The following is a 17,654-nucleotide window of genomic DNA, read 5'->3' as shown; positions in this document are numbered from 1 at the left end:
TATTGTCTGTTTAAAATGTTTACTGATTTACCAAAAGCGAATTTGAGTTACCAAAGAGAATCTGAGCACAAATTTAAGGTGCAATTCTTTAAAAGGGGAGTCATTAAGAGAGGCTGAAATAAAACGAACTTCAGGCTTCTGTCTTCCTAATGGAAACCTGTCTTGACTCTCTAAAACTAATACAATCATTTCAAAGTCTGAGGCACAGAAGTTATGAAGAAAAATACTAGCAGCCACACGGGGAGAACAACTTACCTAATACACCACTAGGTTCAATAGGATACTCAAGGATTGATGTAGCTGGTGCCAACGTGTAGGGGTACTCATAGGGTGTGTAGATCAAACCAGCTTCGGGCCCCGGAGGAACTATTGCAGCAGTCGGGTGAGGAGTTCCGTTTGGCATGACAGCGGTCTGTATCTGTCTGATCAAAGGCATTATGGTAGGGCCAGCTGGCGTAGGGGTACGCAGGGCAGCTGGTGGGAGAACAGGCGCGGGCCCAGTGATAATCCGTGGAGCAGCCTGGGCTGTTGCTGCAAGAGAAAAGGCAAGGGCTGCTACAGTAAGCAAAGAAATGTAGGAGGAAGTATAGAGACAGCAGTATAAAATATGGAAAATGAGAGGGAAGTAGGAAAAAGAAAGGAAAAGCAGGAAAGAAGAAAAATAAAAGGAAATCATTAGTACATGCGCTGATCACACAAAATGCCAAAGCACACCGATCAAATGCAAACAGCTTCCCCTTTCCCAGTGTGATTAAGAATAAATGTGCAAAAATTATCAAGCCACTGTATAAAAAAAAATCAACAAAAAAAGAATGATACCATTAAAATAGGTTATATTTAGTTCATATATTTGATACATCTATGTTTTTAAGATCTCATGAGACTAAAGGTACATGCAGAAGCACATGAAAACACTCGCATTAAAAGATGTTAAAAAATTTTTGGAATTGGGAGTCCACAGAAATACAGTTTTGGTTTATTTCTAAAGAATAGCTTAAGTTTCAAATTAAAAAAAGAATAATTTTTACTGTATTAACCGACCGACTACTAGTTTTATATGAATTTCCCGCATCTGTAATGAACTTCATAGAAAAGACAATATAAAAAATGTCCCATTCCTAAATATAAGACTATTAATGATCTACTCATTCTCATGAATAAATTAAAGCCAACCATTTTGTAAAGCAACCACTTCTGAACCCACTAAACTGCCTATACTTTGGAAAGTTGGCTAGGACTTTAAAATTCTACTTCTTTTAAAAAAAGCTAGTAATTTAAATGGAGATTATGTTCATTAAAAGACTTGTGAACTTTCAATTGCCTCAAAATATAAAAAAGCAATCCTCTTCAAGTTTATGAAAGCATCCACAGATATATCTAAAAGAAAAATGGGATTAAATATATTTTTACCACCTACTGCTCTCTGTGAACTCATTCACATATGAAATCAACAGAGAAAAATACTGGAGGGGAACATTAGCAAGCAACGTGAAAGGAGAGAATTTGACAGAAGGGTCACTGCTTTCAGATACATTCCAAATTAGCTTTCTAAAAAAAAAAAGTTTTAAAAAAATTGTCTTTTGCATAAATATAACAAAGTAAGTTAGAAGCTTTAAATCTGTAGTTAACAGAATAGGAAATTTCCTGAAATTCTTAAATTTAGAAGTTGAGATTTCACCAAAATAATAAAGTGTATAAACCCAAAACTTAGACATGCTGGCATAAAATAAAGGAGAATGTTCCCAATTCATGAAAGCAGTAAAAATGGGACTGTTATTCCGTATCAAGTGATGATTATTTCGACTCTTCACTTTGTATAACTGTTCATGTGTTGCGCTGCCAAAAGGAGAAAGGTTTGTGGACTAAACAGCTGATATGGCTATAACCATGGACCTCAGTCTCATTCTTACGTGATTTAATGTTGGCATCTCTGTAGGTGCCATTCAGAATTGCAAGCTCCATCAGCTGCATCTTCTTCAGGCTGTCTTCTCCCTCTGCCTATACATGGAAAACACAAGAGCAGTAAGCACTTAAGACGGTCCACGTACATCACAGCCATATTTACTCACAAGCCTTAAAATAAGGAATATGTGACTATAGCCTTCTGCTTCAATCAGGGGAGAAGGGGAAAAAAAAAAAAAAAAAAAAAAGACCAGGGAACCAAAAGGTGCTGACACACTGATAAAAAGGTACTCTCAACTACCGCTAGCTACATTTCTGTGTGGAAATTTTTTTGTTTGTTTGTTTTTGTTTTTGTTTAGATTTTATTTATTTATTTGACAGAGAGAGACACAGCGAGAGAGGGAACACAAGCAGGAGGGGGGAGAGGGAGAAGCAGGCCCCCCGCAGAGCAGGGAGCCCAATGCGGGACTCGATCCCAGGACCCTGGGATCATGACCTGAGCCGAAGGCAGTCGCTTAACCGACTGAGCCACCCAGGCGCCCCATGTGTGGAAATTTTTTATGTAAAGTACACAATGATTTATTAAAGTTTCCCAAAAAGCTTTGCTAAATAGAATAAATAAAATGTTAATTAAGATTAAATATAGAAATTTATTCTCTTCAGCATCATTTTGTAGCAGATTCAAAAACTCAATGTGCTCATTAAAGGGGAAAAAAACCACCAACAACGCATAAAAATACAAGCAACCCCCTCTCCCCACCAAACTGGGATTTTAAACATATATGACGGTGGTATTCACTTATGAGAATTTTCTGTTTAATTTTCTAAAAAGGAAAGTTTAATAAAATCACAATCATAAGAATTTCTAAAATTTGAATATATATTCTGCTCTCTTATGCCAACATCCTTCTCTCCCCTCAATTAGTAAATACTATCATCATTCTAAAGCAAATCTATCTCTAGGGCCACCATATAATGCATTGTCCAACCCAGGAGACATTTAAAAGTTCTTAACAACTATGCGACGGTGACAGGCTTAAGAAAACCAGGATTGTCTATGGCCATCAAAATGTTTGGCCATCCCATTTACCTTGGACTTGCCCTACCCTTTTGGTTGACTGTTGTCACCCTTGTTCTAGTCATTATTGGTGTATTATCAAAACTACTACAATATTATGTTTTTGTTATCTGTTCTCCAATCAAGCTATACAACAGTAAGATTAACTGCACAGAACACAACTTTTCTTCTTAATGTTCCTTAACATTTTCATGTCTTAAAACCCTTCATAGTTTCTTGCTATCTAAAAATACAAACCATTTAAGCTATCTGTGGATCTGGACCCAAATTACCTTCTCAAGTTAAAGCAATTAGTCTTCTACTATATTTTACACCTATCTTATACTATAAATCAAATCAAATCACTCCATGTTATGCATCTCTGTGCATATTCCTATTTCTCCTATCTTGAATGCTCCTCTGCACTCCACTCTACCCTCCTTCTAAATCCTACCTAATCTCTGCAAACCCCAACCTAACTTCTACCTTCTCAAAGGGCCACCCTGAGATTACACAGTTTCTACCTTGATTTATAGTTTCATGGACATCACCACTATCAAAGTAAGTTCCTTGAGAATAGAGCCTATTTCTTATTTATCACTGCCTATATTCCCATTCACCTTGTCCCACAAGTTATTTTTGCTAGGACTTCCAAATGATTGATACAAAAAATCTTTATTTCCAAATCTCAAATGTCTAAATCCTACAGGATAAGCATTAGCTACAGCAAAAGAAAGCAGCAGATGAAGGTCCATTTACCAAGGTTCTTTCCTGAAGATGGTGGTAGAAGATGTAGAACTATGTACCACTCACATATTTTATGCATTATCTAATCCTCAGTACTTAGTATTTAAAAACAAAGTAACCCAATGACGCTTTTTTCTGACCTAATTCAGAAAGGGGCAGGGCCAGACGACAAGCTTCTCTGTCCTCCTTTCCTACTGCAACTGTCAATGATACACAAAACTCTGTCCCTGGCACTGCAGCAGCAGAAAGGGCCCCATAATTTATAGTAAACAGAACGGCTCAATTGGCTTTTAATCAACCACAAAGAATTAAAAAGATGAGTGAAAACATGAAGACAAAGTTTAAGGTGTCACTGCCAACTTTTCAAAAACCTCCTTTGGAGGAGAAAACAGAAAAGATACCCGAACGCCTGTGGAATTACTATTCCTTGACCCCTCTGAACTTGTACAAAGATGACTGAGAAAAAAGTGAAGTAGTAAGATTTCTTTGAAAGCCATAGCAATTACTTGTTAATGATAAAAATAAGTAAGCATCAGCAACAAAAGGGACAAATGAGCAATCCATTATCTAACCCAAACTCCTTAAACTTGTTCCCTGAAAACCAGTGATATTAAAAACTCAAGTCATCTCCAACTCAAATCTATATATAATAATAGAATACCAGAAGCACAGAAATTATGCAATAGGTATACCTTCTTCACTTTCAACAGTGAAACAATGGTGCATGTTTGAAAATACCAAGTAAGAGACAGAAATAAAGATGGAAGAAGTGATGTGGTCAGAGTGCTGTAGAGGGAAGAGGTACTAGAGTGCATGTTTTCACCCAACTGTTCTTTTGGATAACAATATAACCACACTCATTAGCTGGTGATGCAGTGTTACCAAAGAGAAAGATGATGGAAGAAATACATGTGTGCACATCAGGCAGGGTTCGTGCACGTAGGATGTACATATGTGCCTTTTACAGGTGCAGATGTAGTGTCATCAGCAGAGCCCACCCCTCCCCCCCCGCCCCACCCAAGAGGAGACTAAAACCCAGAGCAGCAGAGCTCTCACTAGGCAGCAGCAAGGGACTCTGCCACAATGACCTCGCTGGAGGCCACTGAGATCCACAAGTTATGAATTACAGTATGCACACTGATTACATCACATTATGGCGGGCTACCCTACACCTCCTGGCAGAGCACAAAATTTAGCTGCGAAGGCTGGTAGTCTCACTCCAGAATAAGCTTCACTCTGGCATCTTCATCACTTCTCCCCACCTCGCCCGCCGTTCTGTACTTATAGAGCATGATGCTGTTGTCTCAAGAGTTTGCAGAGTTCATTACAGAATTACTCTAACACAGAAGTGGTTATTTAAACCTTCTTGTCCTGGTTTTGTCAATGAAACTTGACATCATATTCCTGCCTGAATGCTGTTGAAGGGGTATGCCATCTGTCTTTCAAATATAACTCCAGATAAGAAAATGTGCTAAGGGGCGCCTGGGTGGCTCAGTCGGTTAAGCGGCTGCCTTCTGCTCAAGTCATGATCCCTGGGTCTTGGGATCGAGTCCCACATCCAGCTCCCCGCTCAGTGGAGAGCCTGCTTCTCCCTCTCTCTCTGCCTGCCTCTCTGCCTGCTTGTGCTTTCTGTCAAATAAATAAATAAAATCTTAAAAAAAAAAAAAAAAAAAAGAAAATGTGCTAATATCTTAGGTAATTTCTACTAAGTTTTTTCTATAGTCCAGAGGCTCTAGAGCTTTTACTAGCCAGGCTTCATATCAGTTTATTTGATGTTTCCTCTTCTCTCAAAGATAAAAGCTGATCAAATATGGCATCCTGAAATCATACATCTCAACTCTAGACATTTCTAAAGGCATTTTCGTAGAACTTGCACAGGAACAAACCCCTTATAGAGATGGAACACTGGCTTTTCCTTCTGTAACAAAAGAAGCTGTTCTTAACCAACCCAACCTCAGGTCATAAAAGGGTATTTTATAATGCTGAATCAAAGTGGTCATCTAGAACTTTATAAATCCTCATTTCTCAAGTATTTGCTCTATATTTTAAAATCCGAGATATAATTTATATGCAGTGAAATCCTGAGATCTTAAGTGCAACATCCAGTCAGTTTTGATGAATGCACATCAAGTCACAGGATGGTTCAATCAACTCAGAAAGTTCCGTTGTGCCTCTTCTCACGCAAGATCCTCCTCGCCCTCTGCCTCCAGAAACCCCCGATCTGATTTTTATCACCAGTTTGCCTATTCTAGAACTTCATGTAACGGAATCACAGAGCATATACTCTTTGTCCCCTCAGCATTATTTGTGAAACTCTTCCGTACTGTTGCAGGGTCAGCAGCACAGCTCTTTGACAGCTGAGTAGTAGTTCATTTATTTATTTACCCATTCTTCTGCTACAGACACTGGGATGTTTTTGGATATTGTGCATAAAGCCACTGTGAAAATTCTCATACAAGGTATTTTTGTGAATATAGTTTTTTACCCTCCATTTCTTGAAGACACATCTAGAGGTGGAATTGCTGGGTCATAGGATAAATGAGTATTTCTCTCATAGTTTGTATGAAAAGCATTATGTAAAGGTTACTGAAAAATTATGAATAACATACCTCTGAAACATAAAAGTTTAAAAAATATAACAAAGACCTGCTAACTTCTCTATAGGTCCATTGCCCCATATCTAAAACCTGTGGCATCAGAAGTATTTTGAGAATTTTTCAGATTTGTATAAAGACAGTATACCAAGGATTACCTAACATCCCCGATGGGTCTGGAGGAATACTCCAATAATCCAATCTGTGATAAACATAAAAATACACTAAGTAGGATAAAGACAGATTATTTTTCTTTTCCTTTCTGAACTTCTTGGGGGTTTACAATTATGGAAGACAGATTATGAACCTGAATAAATAATCTAGGCATATATTATAATAAATTACAGCTACGGTACCAGCTATGTTTAACAACTGTTAATGTGACAGAATTAGGTCATGGTTAATACTAGATTGAGAGTGCAAAGGTCTTAACATTTTAAAGCAGAACGATTTATACACTGCTACACCTTAGATGTCAGATTTTCATCATCTAAACATTTATGCTTTATAACACATCTATGGCAATGGCACTGTGTTATCCCTGAGGCCTAGACAGGTTAGGAAGCTTATCCAATGTTGCATATGGTCACACTGCAAACTGGCTTCCCATCCAGCGTACCTGATCTAAACTCCTTTACCCTCTCTTCTATGTAGTGCCTTTAAGTGGGATTACCTTTTGGATTCATCAAAGACCTCACATAAGAAATTAAGAAAATCATGTTTATTTGGCAGCTTTAAATTTATAAAGTACACATTAAAAAAACTCCACTACAACAATGTAATTAATTACAAAAGAGAACTGAAGCAAATGTATGAACATTTCCAAGTCATTATAATGTGACTAGTAAAATCATTTGCCTATAAGAGAAAAGCCTAAACTTTCCAGCTTAGCAATCAAGGCAGTGAACAACTTCTATAAGCAGCCCTATTTGCAAATATTAGTCAAAATCATCTGCCCACTGTTCCCTAGAAGCCCACTTTACTTTTCTGCCCCCAAATTAGACAAGATCCTATCTAGAAGCATCCTCTGCATACTTCTTTTGATAGCCCAAATGACTGTTCCCTCTAGAGTATATTCTTTACTAACCACACCCACACATAATGGTATCATTTTTCTAAATCTATGCTGCTCCTTTTGGGAGACTCAATCATATATAGCATGTGCTATCTCATTTTTTTCTATTTTTTAATGTAGTTTTAAGGAAATTTCTCATGTGACTTGAATCCATAAATTAACCAATAACCAATTAAACCAGTCTTCTTATAGCTCCCAACACTTTGCAAAGGTGAACTTATTCACTGACATTAAAAAAAAAATTGATTCTTTTCTATAAATTTAAAATAATGAGTAGTGGGATGCCTGGGTGGCTCAGTCACTTAAGTGTCTGCCTTCGGCTCAGGTCATAATCCCCGGGTCCTGGGATGGAGCCCCACATTGGGCTCCCTGCTCAGTGGGGAGTCTGCTTCTCCCTTTTCCTCTGCCCCTCCCCCTGCTTGTGCTCTCTCTCTCTCTCTCTCTCCAATAAATAAAATCTTAAAAAGAAATGAGTAGAAAAGGTTTTCCAAACATAAAAGAAAAAGTACATGACTAATTCTTTTAGCTGAATAAGAAATTAGTAGAGAAAAGAGAAAACAGAGAGTGACCAAAGTTTAAAAAAATTTTAATACCAATCATCACCTGTATCTGGTCTGCCAGCTAAAGAAAAGTTTGAAAAAGAACATAACTGACTTAAATTTAAATAGAGGATTTTATACAGGAGAGAAACAGAACAGAATCAGTGTTTAAAGGCACATTCTGTTAGTTTGTGAAGGGACTGTCTGGGGCTTGAGTACGATTAGAGACCAGTCATGAGCTTGACTTCAGTCCCGGTGACAGAAGATATATTGGACTGGTGTGGAAGTAGTAACAGATGGAAAAAATAACTCGAAAGAACGTGACAGCTAGTTGGATGTAACAAATGAGGGAAAGGAGACATTAAAGAATAACGTTCAGGTTTTTGGATTAAGCAATCAAGAAGATGGTGGCTCCACTTAATAAGAAGGGAAAGGCTGAGGGAAATGGAATCAAGAGTTCTGTTTGGAAATACTAAGTTTGAAAATGCTAATGCCTTGGCTATTTAAACAGCCAAGCAGAGATGTTAGGTACAGAGCTGAATATAAATCTGGGATCTATTTACTCTAACTTATCCGGGAATGCTAGCAGAAAAATTAACCTCCCACACTATTTTAGAATATTATTCTCAAAAAAAAAAAAAAAAAAAAAAAAAGAATATTATTCTCCAAGATGATGTAGCAATTATTAAGTTCCAAACTGACCTGCTTTAGGCTTTTAGTACAGGGTTTAGGACTCTGTATAGTACTATTTCTTCTTTGTCAGCTGGTTTTGTTAGGCTCTCACAACTGAGATGAACAGTGGAGGGCATTAAAGCAAGACTGAAGAGCCGGTGGAGGGAAGAAGAGATGCTCCTTCCTATGCCAGTTCTTCTCAGGCTCCACACTTCCTTCCCAGCACTTCTAGAACCAGCTTTCTTCTGTCTCACCCATGAGGAATAATAGCACCAGCCAACCAGTTTATCTACTCCTCCAAGCTACTATGTTTCCATTATCAGCCAAGAGGCACCATTTTGTCAGAGGTCTCAGTTCCACCTCTGCGTAGAACTTTCTCAAAGCGCCTAAGATCTAACAACAGTATCAATCTCTTTTCTCTCCCAGCCCTGGGGTAATTGTTGCTGCCTACAGTTTCTAAATCTGTATTACACCCTGCTCCTTTTGCAGTTTTCAATGCCTGTTTAACCAATTACTTTATTAATTCTCTCCCCTGAAAAACCTAGTGTGGCCTTTATTTTCCTGATATGGAAGTGGCTCCCCATTACTACTTCATAAGGGTCTAAATTTCCCAGACTGGCATTTATGGCCATACCAACTTCTTCTTTTTATGTCACCAACCTCATTTTGTGTCAAAACTTTATGTGGACTCTATGATGATCTACTATTTCTTCAGATTTAAAGGTTCCTTGATTCCACCTTCTTTCTTTTCCCAGTCTTCAGTGTTTAGTTAAGAGATGGCTAATGAGCACCTACTATGATGTAGATACTGTGCTAAGTCCAACACACAAAAAAATGATGTTCACTAATTGAACAGCATGAGAGAAATCCCCAGAATTGTTACAGAAACCCAACACTGAAAAGATGTATCAGAACTCCATGCTTAGGTGGAGAGGGAAAGACAAATCAGCACCACTGCTTCACCTAGGCAATACTTGCCTGATTACTAACAGGTAATGAGCAAGCCCTCACTTCAAATGATATGCAAAGATGATCTTACCGTTTTGCTGAAAAATTTGTGGGTCAAAATGTTACAGACATGACAAGGGGAGAAAAATCTTGGCATATCTTATTCTATTTGCCATTACATTATATGACATACTCCCACTTAATACCTGGTTTAGCAGCAATAACTTACCAAAGATAAAGCAAGATAGAGAGGAAGAAGCACAAGGCACTTTACTTAGCCAGAAAAGCTTGAAACATTCAAATACACACACACACACACACACAGTGCTGTATAAATTTTATTAAATTATATAAAACAAGTAACTCCAAAAATTTTATTTTAGAGAGAGAGAGAGAGTATGCATGTGCAGGGGGAGGGGCAGAGGAAAAGAATCTCAAGCAAATTCCTCCTTGTGCTGAGCACCCTGTGGCGGGGCTTGATCTAAGGACCCTGAGATCATGACCTGAGCCAAAACCAAGAGTCAGATGCTCTACAAACTGGGCCACCCAGGCACCCCTAATGAATACCTTTTTTTTTTTTTTAACTTTAAGATAATGTGTTCTTTTCTCAACAAGGTATAAACAGATCTATTAAAAGTAGTACCAATCTCAGAATCTTGTCTCATAAGCATTTATTTCTTCCTATGTGAAACACAGTATGACACAATTTGAAATTTTTTTCTTTATGGTAAGCTTAATAGGAATGACAAACTTTTGAAAGATTTATATGACCCACATCTTAGGCTATACACTACACTAGTATCAGTAAAGCCACAAAATTATTTTATAGGAAAAAAAAGTCCTCTGAAATAGATTATTTTAGGTGGACATTATCAGACTATATGGCTGAGGCAATAAAAAGAAGGACATATAATTACAAATTGTCAGCTTAGGAGAGCCTGATTCTACAGAAGATAAAGAGCAGGTACCTGAAAATGATGATCTAAAAATGGATTTGTGGGAGGTATATGGGAAAAGAAGGCAAAAAATTTGAAAAGTACACATGCAGTGCTAGTGGGGGTAGGGAGGTGAGTAGACACTTGTGGTATGTCATGGTAAATGCCTGACAACAAGTTCTAAAAACCGTAACATATGGGGCGCCTGGGTGGCTCAGTCGTTAAGCGTCTGCCTTCAGCTCAGGTCATAATCCAGGATTCTGGGATCGAGCCCTGCATCGGGCTCCCTGCTCGGCGGGAGGCCTGCTTCTCCCTCTCCCACTCCCCCTGCTTGTGTTCCTGCTCTCGCTCTCTCTGTCAAATAAATAAATAAAATCTTAAAAAAAAAAAAGTAACATGAAACTCTCATGGATTCAGATTAAGCAATGAGTCTACAGGAAGGAAAAGGAATTTATTTTTTTAACAAAATACCTATTACATACTAAAGACCAATCACTAGTCTAGGTATATAAAGAATTAAATGTGGCCCTTGTATTTAAGACTGCTAGTCCAGTTTGGATAGAGACAGAAAAGTAAAGCAAGTTCAATAAAGTGTAATAGCTGCTATGAAGAAGTTTACACAGGGTATAGTAGAAGACCAAATAAAAAACTAAGGGGAAAGGATTATGAACCACTTTGTGGATCTGAAGATAACTACAACTCTGTCTAAAAAGCATCCAGAGTACAGGCAAAATGTTAGCTACACTATTAGTGGGTTAACAGAAAACCAAGCTCACCCATAAGTATCTGTGATAAAACTGTTAATTATGGTCTTGAAAGACTTCCAGGTAATACTACTATATAATGTCAACCTACTACAGGGATTCTTTAAAGTTACCTATTTGTACTAGGATATATTGATGAGATTTCTGAGCCATCAAGCACAGTGTGATGACCTCTTTAGTCGAGAGTAGAGGCAGAAAGCTGCCTGGTCCTCAGAGCAATGCAAGGCCACTATTGCTAGTTTCACTTATACTCAAAACTATTTTTGTATATAGTCATTACGGTAACACTGAGGCCATTAATTTCGGTTGCGTCATACCTTAACTTTTTTCTTTGTTATCTGTAAACCATCTGAAGGCATACCTTCATTGTAAATAGCTGACTAAAACTCTGAACCTTATGTTAAGACCAAGGGAGAACAAAGCAGGGAAGGAAAAAAGGCAGGTAATTTCTTCAACTATCATCTGGTAGCATTTGATGTCTATGATGTATAACAACTGCAATGAAGACAAATAGACTTTTTGCCCTATAATTTTTGTTCTGAGATTGAGACTCGTATCATCTTTCCTTGGTCAGAGAAAAAATAATTAAGCTAATTAAGTATTTCATTTTTTTAAAGGTCTTTTGTTTCTGGGATTCAATAAAAGTCTTTATTTCAAGTGTTCATAATTTTTAAAGAATTTAATTGTTCTTATCTAATTTCAACCTCTTAACGACTCTGTAAAGGTCTCTAACACAGGTGTTCTCTCTCCCATTGGTTGCACTTTAGGATAAAATTTAACAAAAGACAGGAATTTGTGCCACTCTGTTAATAAAGCACTTGAATACTTCTTTTGCTTAGCTATCCTACAGCTAGGAAGCCAAGTACAGGTTAGTCAAACTTGAAGAATAAAATAATAATAAACAAAACGTGGAATGTAAACAACGCATTCCTTTAGGGATGAAGAATACTGAATTCTTCTGAAATAAATTGCAAATACTCCCTCTTAAGTGGGTAACTATACAGCAACCTAAAAACCTCATTTTAAAGTAGGCATAATTTAAATCAGGGAAAGTTAAGTGTAGGACTTGACTATAAGGAAAAGGAGTCAATTCTAGAACTAAAACCTTAGAAATTTTTTCCTCTTATCGCAGGAGTAATTTATGAGCAAAGCAGCTGTTACTCTGGAGTACACGAGACATTATTTTAGAGGAAGGCAATATAAGAAATCCTCTCAAGTCCTCTACTTAAGAACTTCGAACCTTATTAACTTTTACAGTTAACAAAACCACTCTCCTTAAGCAAGCTGACTATGCGTAGGCATTTGGTTTTTGGGTACTCCTGTATTCTTTGTGGCTGCCATGTTTACCTTGTATTTTGAGGTAAGTTTTATAAATACTAAAAATCACACAATATCCAATAAGTATGACAATAATTAGCCCACAAACTAGTAATATACAATTATCAAGAGAAACAAAAATTGAAAAGTGGGGAGAAAATGTTAAATGCTGGAAAGCATTTTAAAAACCAAGGGTTCAGGGTGGCTCAGTCGCTAAGCGTCTGCCTTCGGCTCAGGTCATGATCTCAGGGTGCTGGGATGAAGCCCCGCATCAGGCTCCCTGCTCGGCAGGGAGCCTGCTTCTCCCTCTCCCACTCCCCCTGCTGGTGTTCCCTCTCTCGCTGTATCTCTCCCTGTCAAATAAATAAATAAAATCTTAAAAAAAAACAACAACAAAAAACAAGGGTTTAAAAACCAAGATGGAACTTCCTGTAAGTCACAGATGATAGTTGTGTGGTGTGACTTCAAGGTTTGGGTGAATTGTTTACATTGCACATAATGTGAACACAAGCACTGGGAAGGGGCCAGATATACTCAGGCTGCCAAAGATTTCCCCTATGAGACTTGATGAGTTCCATTAAGGAGTCAACTACATCAACAGATTTCTTTACATATATACCAAACTGATCTATTTTTAAGACGGTATCAATGATATACCACCAAGGGGGTTGAAAACACTGACAAAGTCTCACTTAGGCTACCAAGGGCAGGACCGTAACTATGTAGTAGGAGGTATCCAGGGACTGAAAGAAGAAAATGCTGTTAAATGATCTGGACTCACAAACAAATGGACTTAGGTATTTTCTTTCCAAATCTAGGTGCTTCCATATTACTTTAAAATTGCATTTTAAAGATTATTTGAGAGCAAGAGAGACAGCAAGAGCACGTGTGCATGTGTGCATGCGAGTGGGGGTAGGGGCTGAGGGAGAGAATCTCAAGCAGACTCCCTGCTGAGCAAAGAGCCAAAGGTGAGACTGGGTCTCACAACCTGTGAGATCATGACCTGAGCCTAAATCACCAGTTGGATGCTTAATAGACTGAGCCACCCATGCATTCCTAAAATTGTATTTTAAAATTTACAAATAAGCTACTACTAAAGGGAAACTTACTGGCTTTATTCCCATCTAGATTTTATTACAAATTGGATTTATCCTTTATAGCTGATATATGATTTTTTATCTTACTATTTTTATGAAATATTCTATGGAGAGTTTTATATTATAGTCCCTAAAACTTCTAAAAAATGATTATATCTCTAGGGTAGGTTTTAACTAACAAAGTCTGCTCTCTTGGAAACTGGTAGCAGGGAAGATGGAGCTGGATATAGACAATTAAGCAATTAAAACAAACTGATAAGGAGTTTCCAGGAATATACAGCAAGGATGACAAACTAAGTTTCAAACTAGTGATCACAAACTAGTGATCAACAGGGCAGGGAAGGCTCTGGGATATTCATATGTTAAGGTAATACACAGTGTTAGACTCACAGATGAGTAAGAGTTAAAGAGGACAGAAAGAGTGATGGTGGTTCTAAGGAAGAGAAAGAATACATTCAAAAATCTAGAATCAAGAGTATGAGATCAATAATGAGGTTGATAAGATGGTAACAGTCTGCAAGCCACGCTCAAGCAAGGACATACTCTGTGGAGTAATTAGAACTCACTAGAGTGTCTTAACCTAAGGAGAATGATGATTAAACTTCTATTTTTAGAAGCACTACTTTACCTCCAGTGTGGAGAATATTTGGAAAGGGAAGACTAAGACAGGCAGGAAGATCATACAGATAAAGCAGAGATTATATGTTCCTAATCCAGGCAACACATAATGATATTCTGAACTGAGGTAATTCCAGTGGGGATGGAGAGATGAGAATAGAAGTGTGAGATGGTTAGAGGGTAGAACCAACTGTGTGTGTGTGTGTGTGTGTGTGTGTTGGCACAATACTCTAAATATTCATGATATTTCAAATCTAAGCCATATTAATAGTTTCCCATTGCTTTACATTAATTTTTTGCTCTTCTAAAGAATACTGTTACAAATTACTTTCCTGACTGGGGATTACCTCTTTGGAATAAACTAAGAAGAACTGCATTTACTCATTTACTCCACCACTTCATTCCAGAGGATGCATACCCTATTCAACTGTGTCCTGAAAGGGCTTTTGCAAGGTACATGGTTACAAAGGTATGGGTATTCATTTTATGGCCTTTTCAATAACTCGTTTTATAGAAAGAAAGGAAAGAAAGAAAGAAAGAAAAAGAAAAATCTAAACAAAACAAAATAATTGCTAACCGAATGGGAACAATGCCACTGAGTTCCTTAAATAGAAACTCAAAATTGGGCTTTTCCTCTGGCATTTTCAAGAAAGAGTTGTGATTTCCCCACTTTTATTTCCCCATGAAAACAGACTAACTGCCAAGATTGTATTAATATATGCTAGAGTTCACTAAAAAGCTACATGCATGGTAAACCTGATGATCTTTCTCTGTGCCTGGTGGACTAGACCAGGAACCACAAAGATTACACAGTACAAATATTGCTTGTATTTTGACTCAGTTTTAGTACTTCTTATTGCTTTTACATATATATGTGTACATATACATATGTATGTGTAAAAAACATGTATGTATACATATATATATAGTATGTAGTTATTAAAAGTTATTTGTACTTTCACAGTTTATTTTTTTATCACAGAAAATATCGAACATATATAAAATCAGCATACTCTTAAAGGTGTTGCATTCCACTGACATATTTTATACTGAAAATACTTCAAATAAAAATCAGTAGCTAAACACTATATCTAAAGCTAATGATGTAATGTATGGGGATTAACATAACAATAAAAAAATTTTAAAAAAATCAGTAGCTAAAATGGGGTTTGTTAACAGAAGTATACTTTAGAAACTGTTGTAATGCATTTCTTTAACAGGAATACCTTCAAAATATTAAGTTGAGTGGTTCAAAGACATTTTAATTGGCTTGTAAAACTATAATCATTATCAAATACTCATTACTTGGTTTTAAAAACTATTTTAAAATAGTTTTTTGCGTTGGCCAAGTTCTAGTGCTTCAGTATTGTATGATGCTTATGAGTGGTGGCATAATTCTTAACACCAGCATCAACGCACAGATAAACACTGGTGTTTTTCTAACAGATAAGTTTTCATGATAAGTAATGGAATTAGAAAGCAGTAAGTTAGAGAACAACATACATACTGGCTAGCCACTATTAGCTGAAACGTGATTGATGTTCCACAGGTAAGCAGCTTTTTTGTTGGGATGGTTGGTGCTTTAAATACTTGGTATGAAGATTTAAGAAACAATTTGCTGGTGGTATAAAGAAAGGCAATGTCTCTGATTCCAGAATTAGAAGTAATTCAACTCTGATCTATCCTGTTACAATTTGGTTTTATAGCACTGGATTTTATAGTTTTTTCAAAAATCTCTGTTTACTGAAATTCCCATAGGAAAAAATAACTTTGTTACTGTGAGTTTGAAACTCCTAGTTTTCCATGAAACCTTATAAATCAAAAGATTTTTACAACCCATGTTTTGCCTGCATATTATAAGGAACATACTTCTTCATTTGCTGGACTGGATACTTTAATTTCATAACAACAAAAAAACTACACTAGTATGTTCCCAGTATATATAAAACACTAATAAATATTTGTTCAATGAATATAAGCAGGTGCTTAAAACACCTGTTAAAATCGTAATGTGCTAAAACAGAACTTTTTCTTTAAGAAGTTATGAATAACAACGCAAAACAGTACTACTATTGCATGTTAGTATACAGTCATGTAAAAACCTTGACAAATAACTGTGTAGTATTTTTAGAGAATACATTTCCTATTTCCTAGTGTTTCACTGGCAATTTTAAATTATTCAAAGTGCTAGAATACTAAGAGAAATCTTTCTTGTGGCTTCTCCTGGGCCTTTTCCCATCTTAGTTTCTACTGCTAAACAAATAAACAAGGAGTGTTCTGGGAACTGCAAGGTATTTAATATAGGGGGAGGGTAAGGGAGAAATAACATGAAACAAATCTGTAAAGATAGGTATGTACCAGATGAAGATGGGCTACAAATGTTGTGCTAATTAGTTTGCATTTTTACCAGGCAGTGACAGAAAGCCATGAAAATGTGAAACAGGGAACATGATGATACTTCAAATATATATTAAAAAGATAACTCTGGGGGTACCTGTATGGCTCAGTCGGTTAAGCATCTGCCTTTGGCTCAGGTCATGATCCCAGGGTCCTGGGATCGAGCCCCGCATCAGGCTCTCTGCTCAGCGGGGAGCCTGCTTCTCCCTCTCTCTGCCTGCTGCCCACCCCCCCGCTTGTGTTCTCTCTCTCTCTGTCAAATAAATAAATAAAATCTTAAAAAAAAAAAAAAGATAACTCTGGCTGCAACTAAGAGGGATCACCAACTGATCTAGTACAATAGTGAAAACAGAAAAGAGAGAGTCAGGTGCTATTTTTTTTTTTTTTTTAAAGATTTTATTTATTTATTTGACAGAGAGAGACACAGCGAGGGAGTGAACACAAGCAGGGGGAGTGGGAGAGGGAGAAGCAGGCTTCCCGCCAAGCAGGGAGCCCGATGCGGGGCTCGATCCCAGGACCCTGGGATCATGACCTGAGCCGAAGGCAGATGCCTAATGACTGAGCCACCCAGGCGCCCCGAGAGTCTGGTGCTATTAAGAGGCAGAATCAGGACTTGATAAAGTGGATGGGAAAGAGTAGGAGCAGAGGGGAAACAGAAGGTGGAATTAAGGATATATGACTCGTAGGCAATGGATGTCATTCACAAAGAGTAAACAATGGGGGAACTGTTATTATGAGGAAGGCAGGGAGATGTGATGCTAGTTTGGGAAATGTTATGTTTGAGATGCCTATAAATCATCATCATCGGAGGTGTTGAATGGATTGGGGAGCTGTGGAGCTGAAGATGAGAAGCACACTGAAGAATGATCACCATGGCAGTGGTCCCTGGAGACAGACTATGGGTGAGACTGCCCAAAAAGAACAAATTGGAGGGCAAGAAGATCACTCTGGAAAGTATTTACCTCTAGTGACAGCATGACATTTCTGAAGAG

General features: G+C 37.5%; 1 protein-coding gene across 7 annotated transcripts in view; it reads right to left on the bottom strand.

Moving 5' to 3' along the window:
- LOC118001961 (protein quaking) overlaps positions 1-17,654 on the bottom strand; it is a 158,627-nt gene that overhangs the window by 12,629 nt on the left and 128,344 nt on the right. For 5 of the 7 annotated variants that reach the window (XM_034992160.1, XM_034992157.1, XM_034992161.1 and 2 more), the window contains exons 5-6: positions 1,911-1,998; positions 256-555 (exon numbers count right to left, since the gene is read on the bottom strand). In XM_034992160.1, coding sequence (XP_034848051.1) covers positions 256-555; positions 1,911-1,998 — 388 coding nt within the window. The remainder of the gene's footprint in view (positions 1-255; positions 556-1,910; positions 1,999-17,654) is intronic. The other 2 variants (XM_034992158.1, XM_034992159.1) reach the window with 2 other exon arrangements.

The sequence above is a fragment of the Mirounga leonina genome, unplaced genomic scaffold, assembly GCF_011800145.1.
Source record: "Mirounga leonina isolate KUSES-001 unplaced genomic scaffold, KU_Mleo_1.0 Mir_55, whole genome shotgun sequence".
Lineage (NCBI taxonomy): Eukaryota > Metazoa > Chordata > Mammalia > Carnivora > Phocidae > Mirounga > Mirounga leonina.
This window is presented reverse-complemented; position numbering and strand designations above follow the sequence as displayed.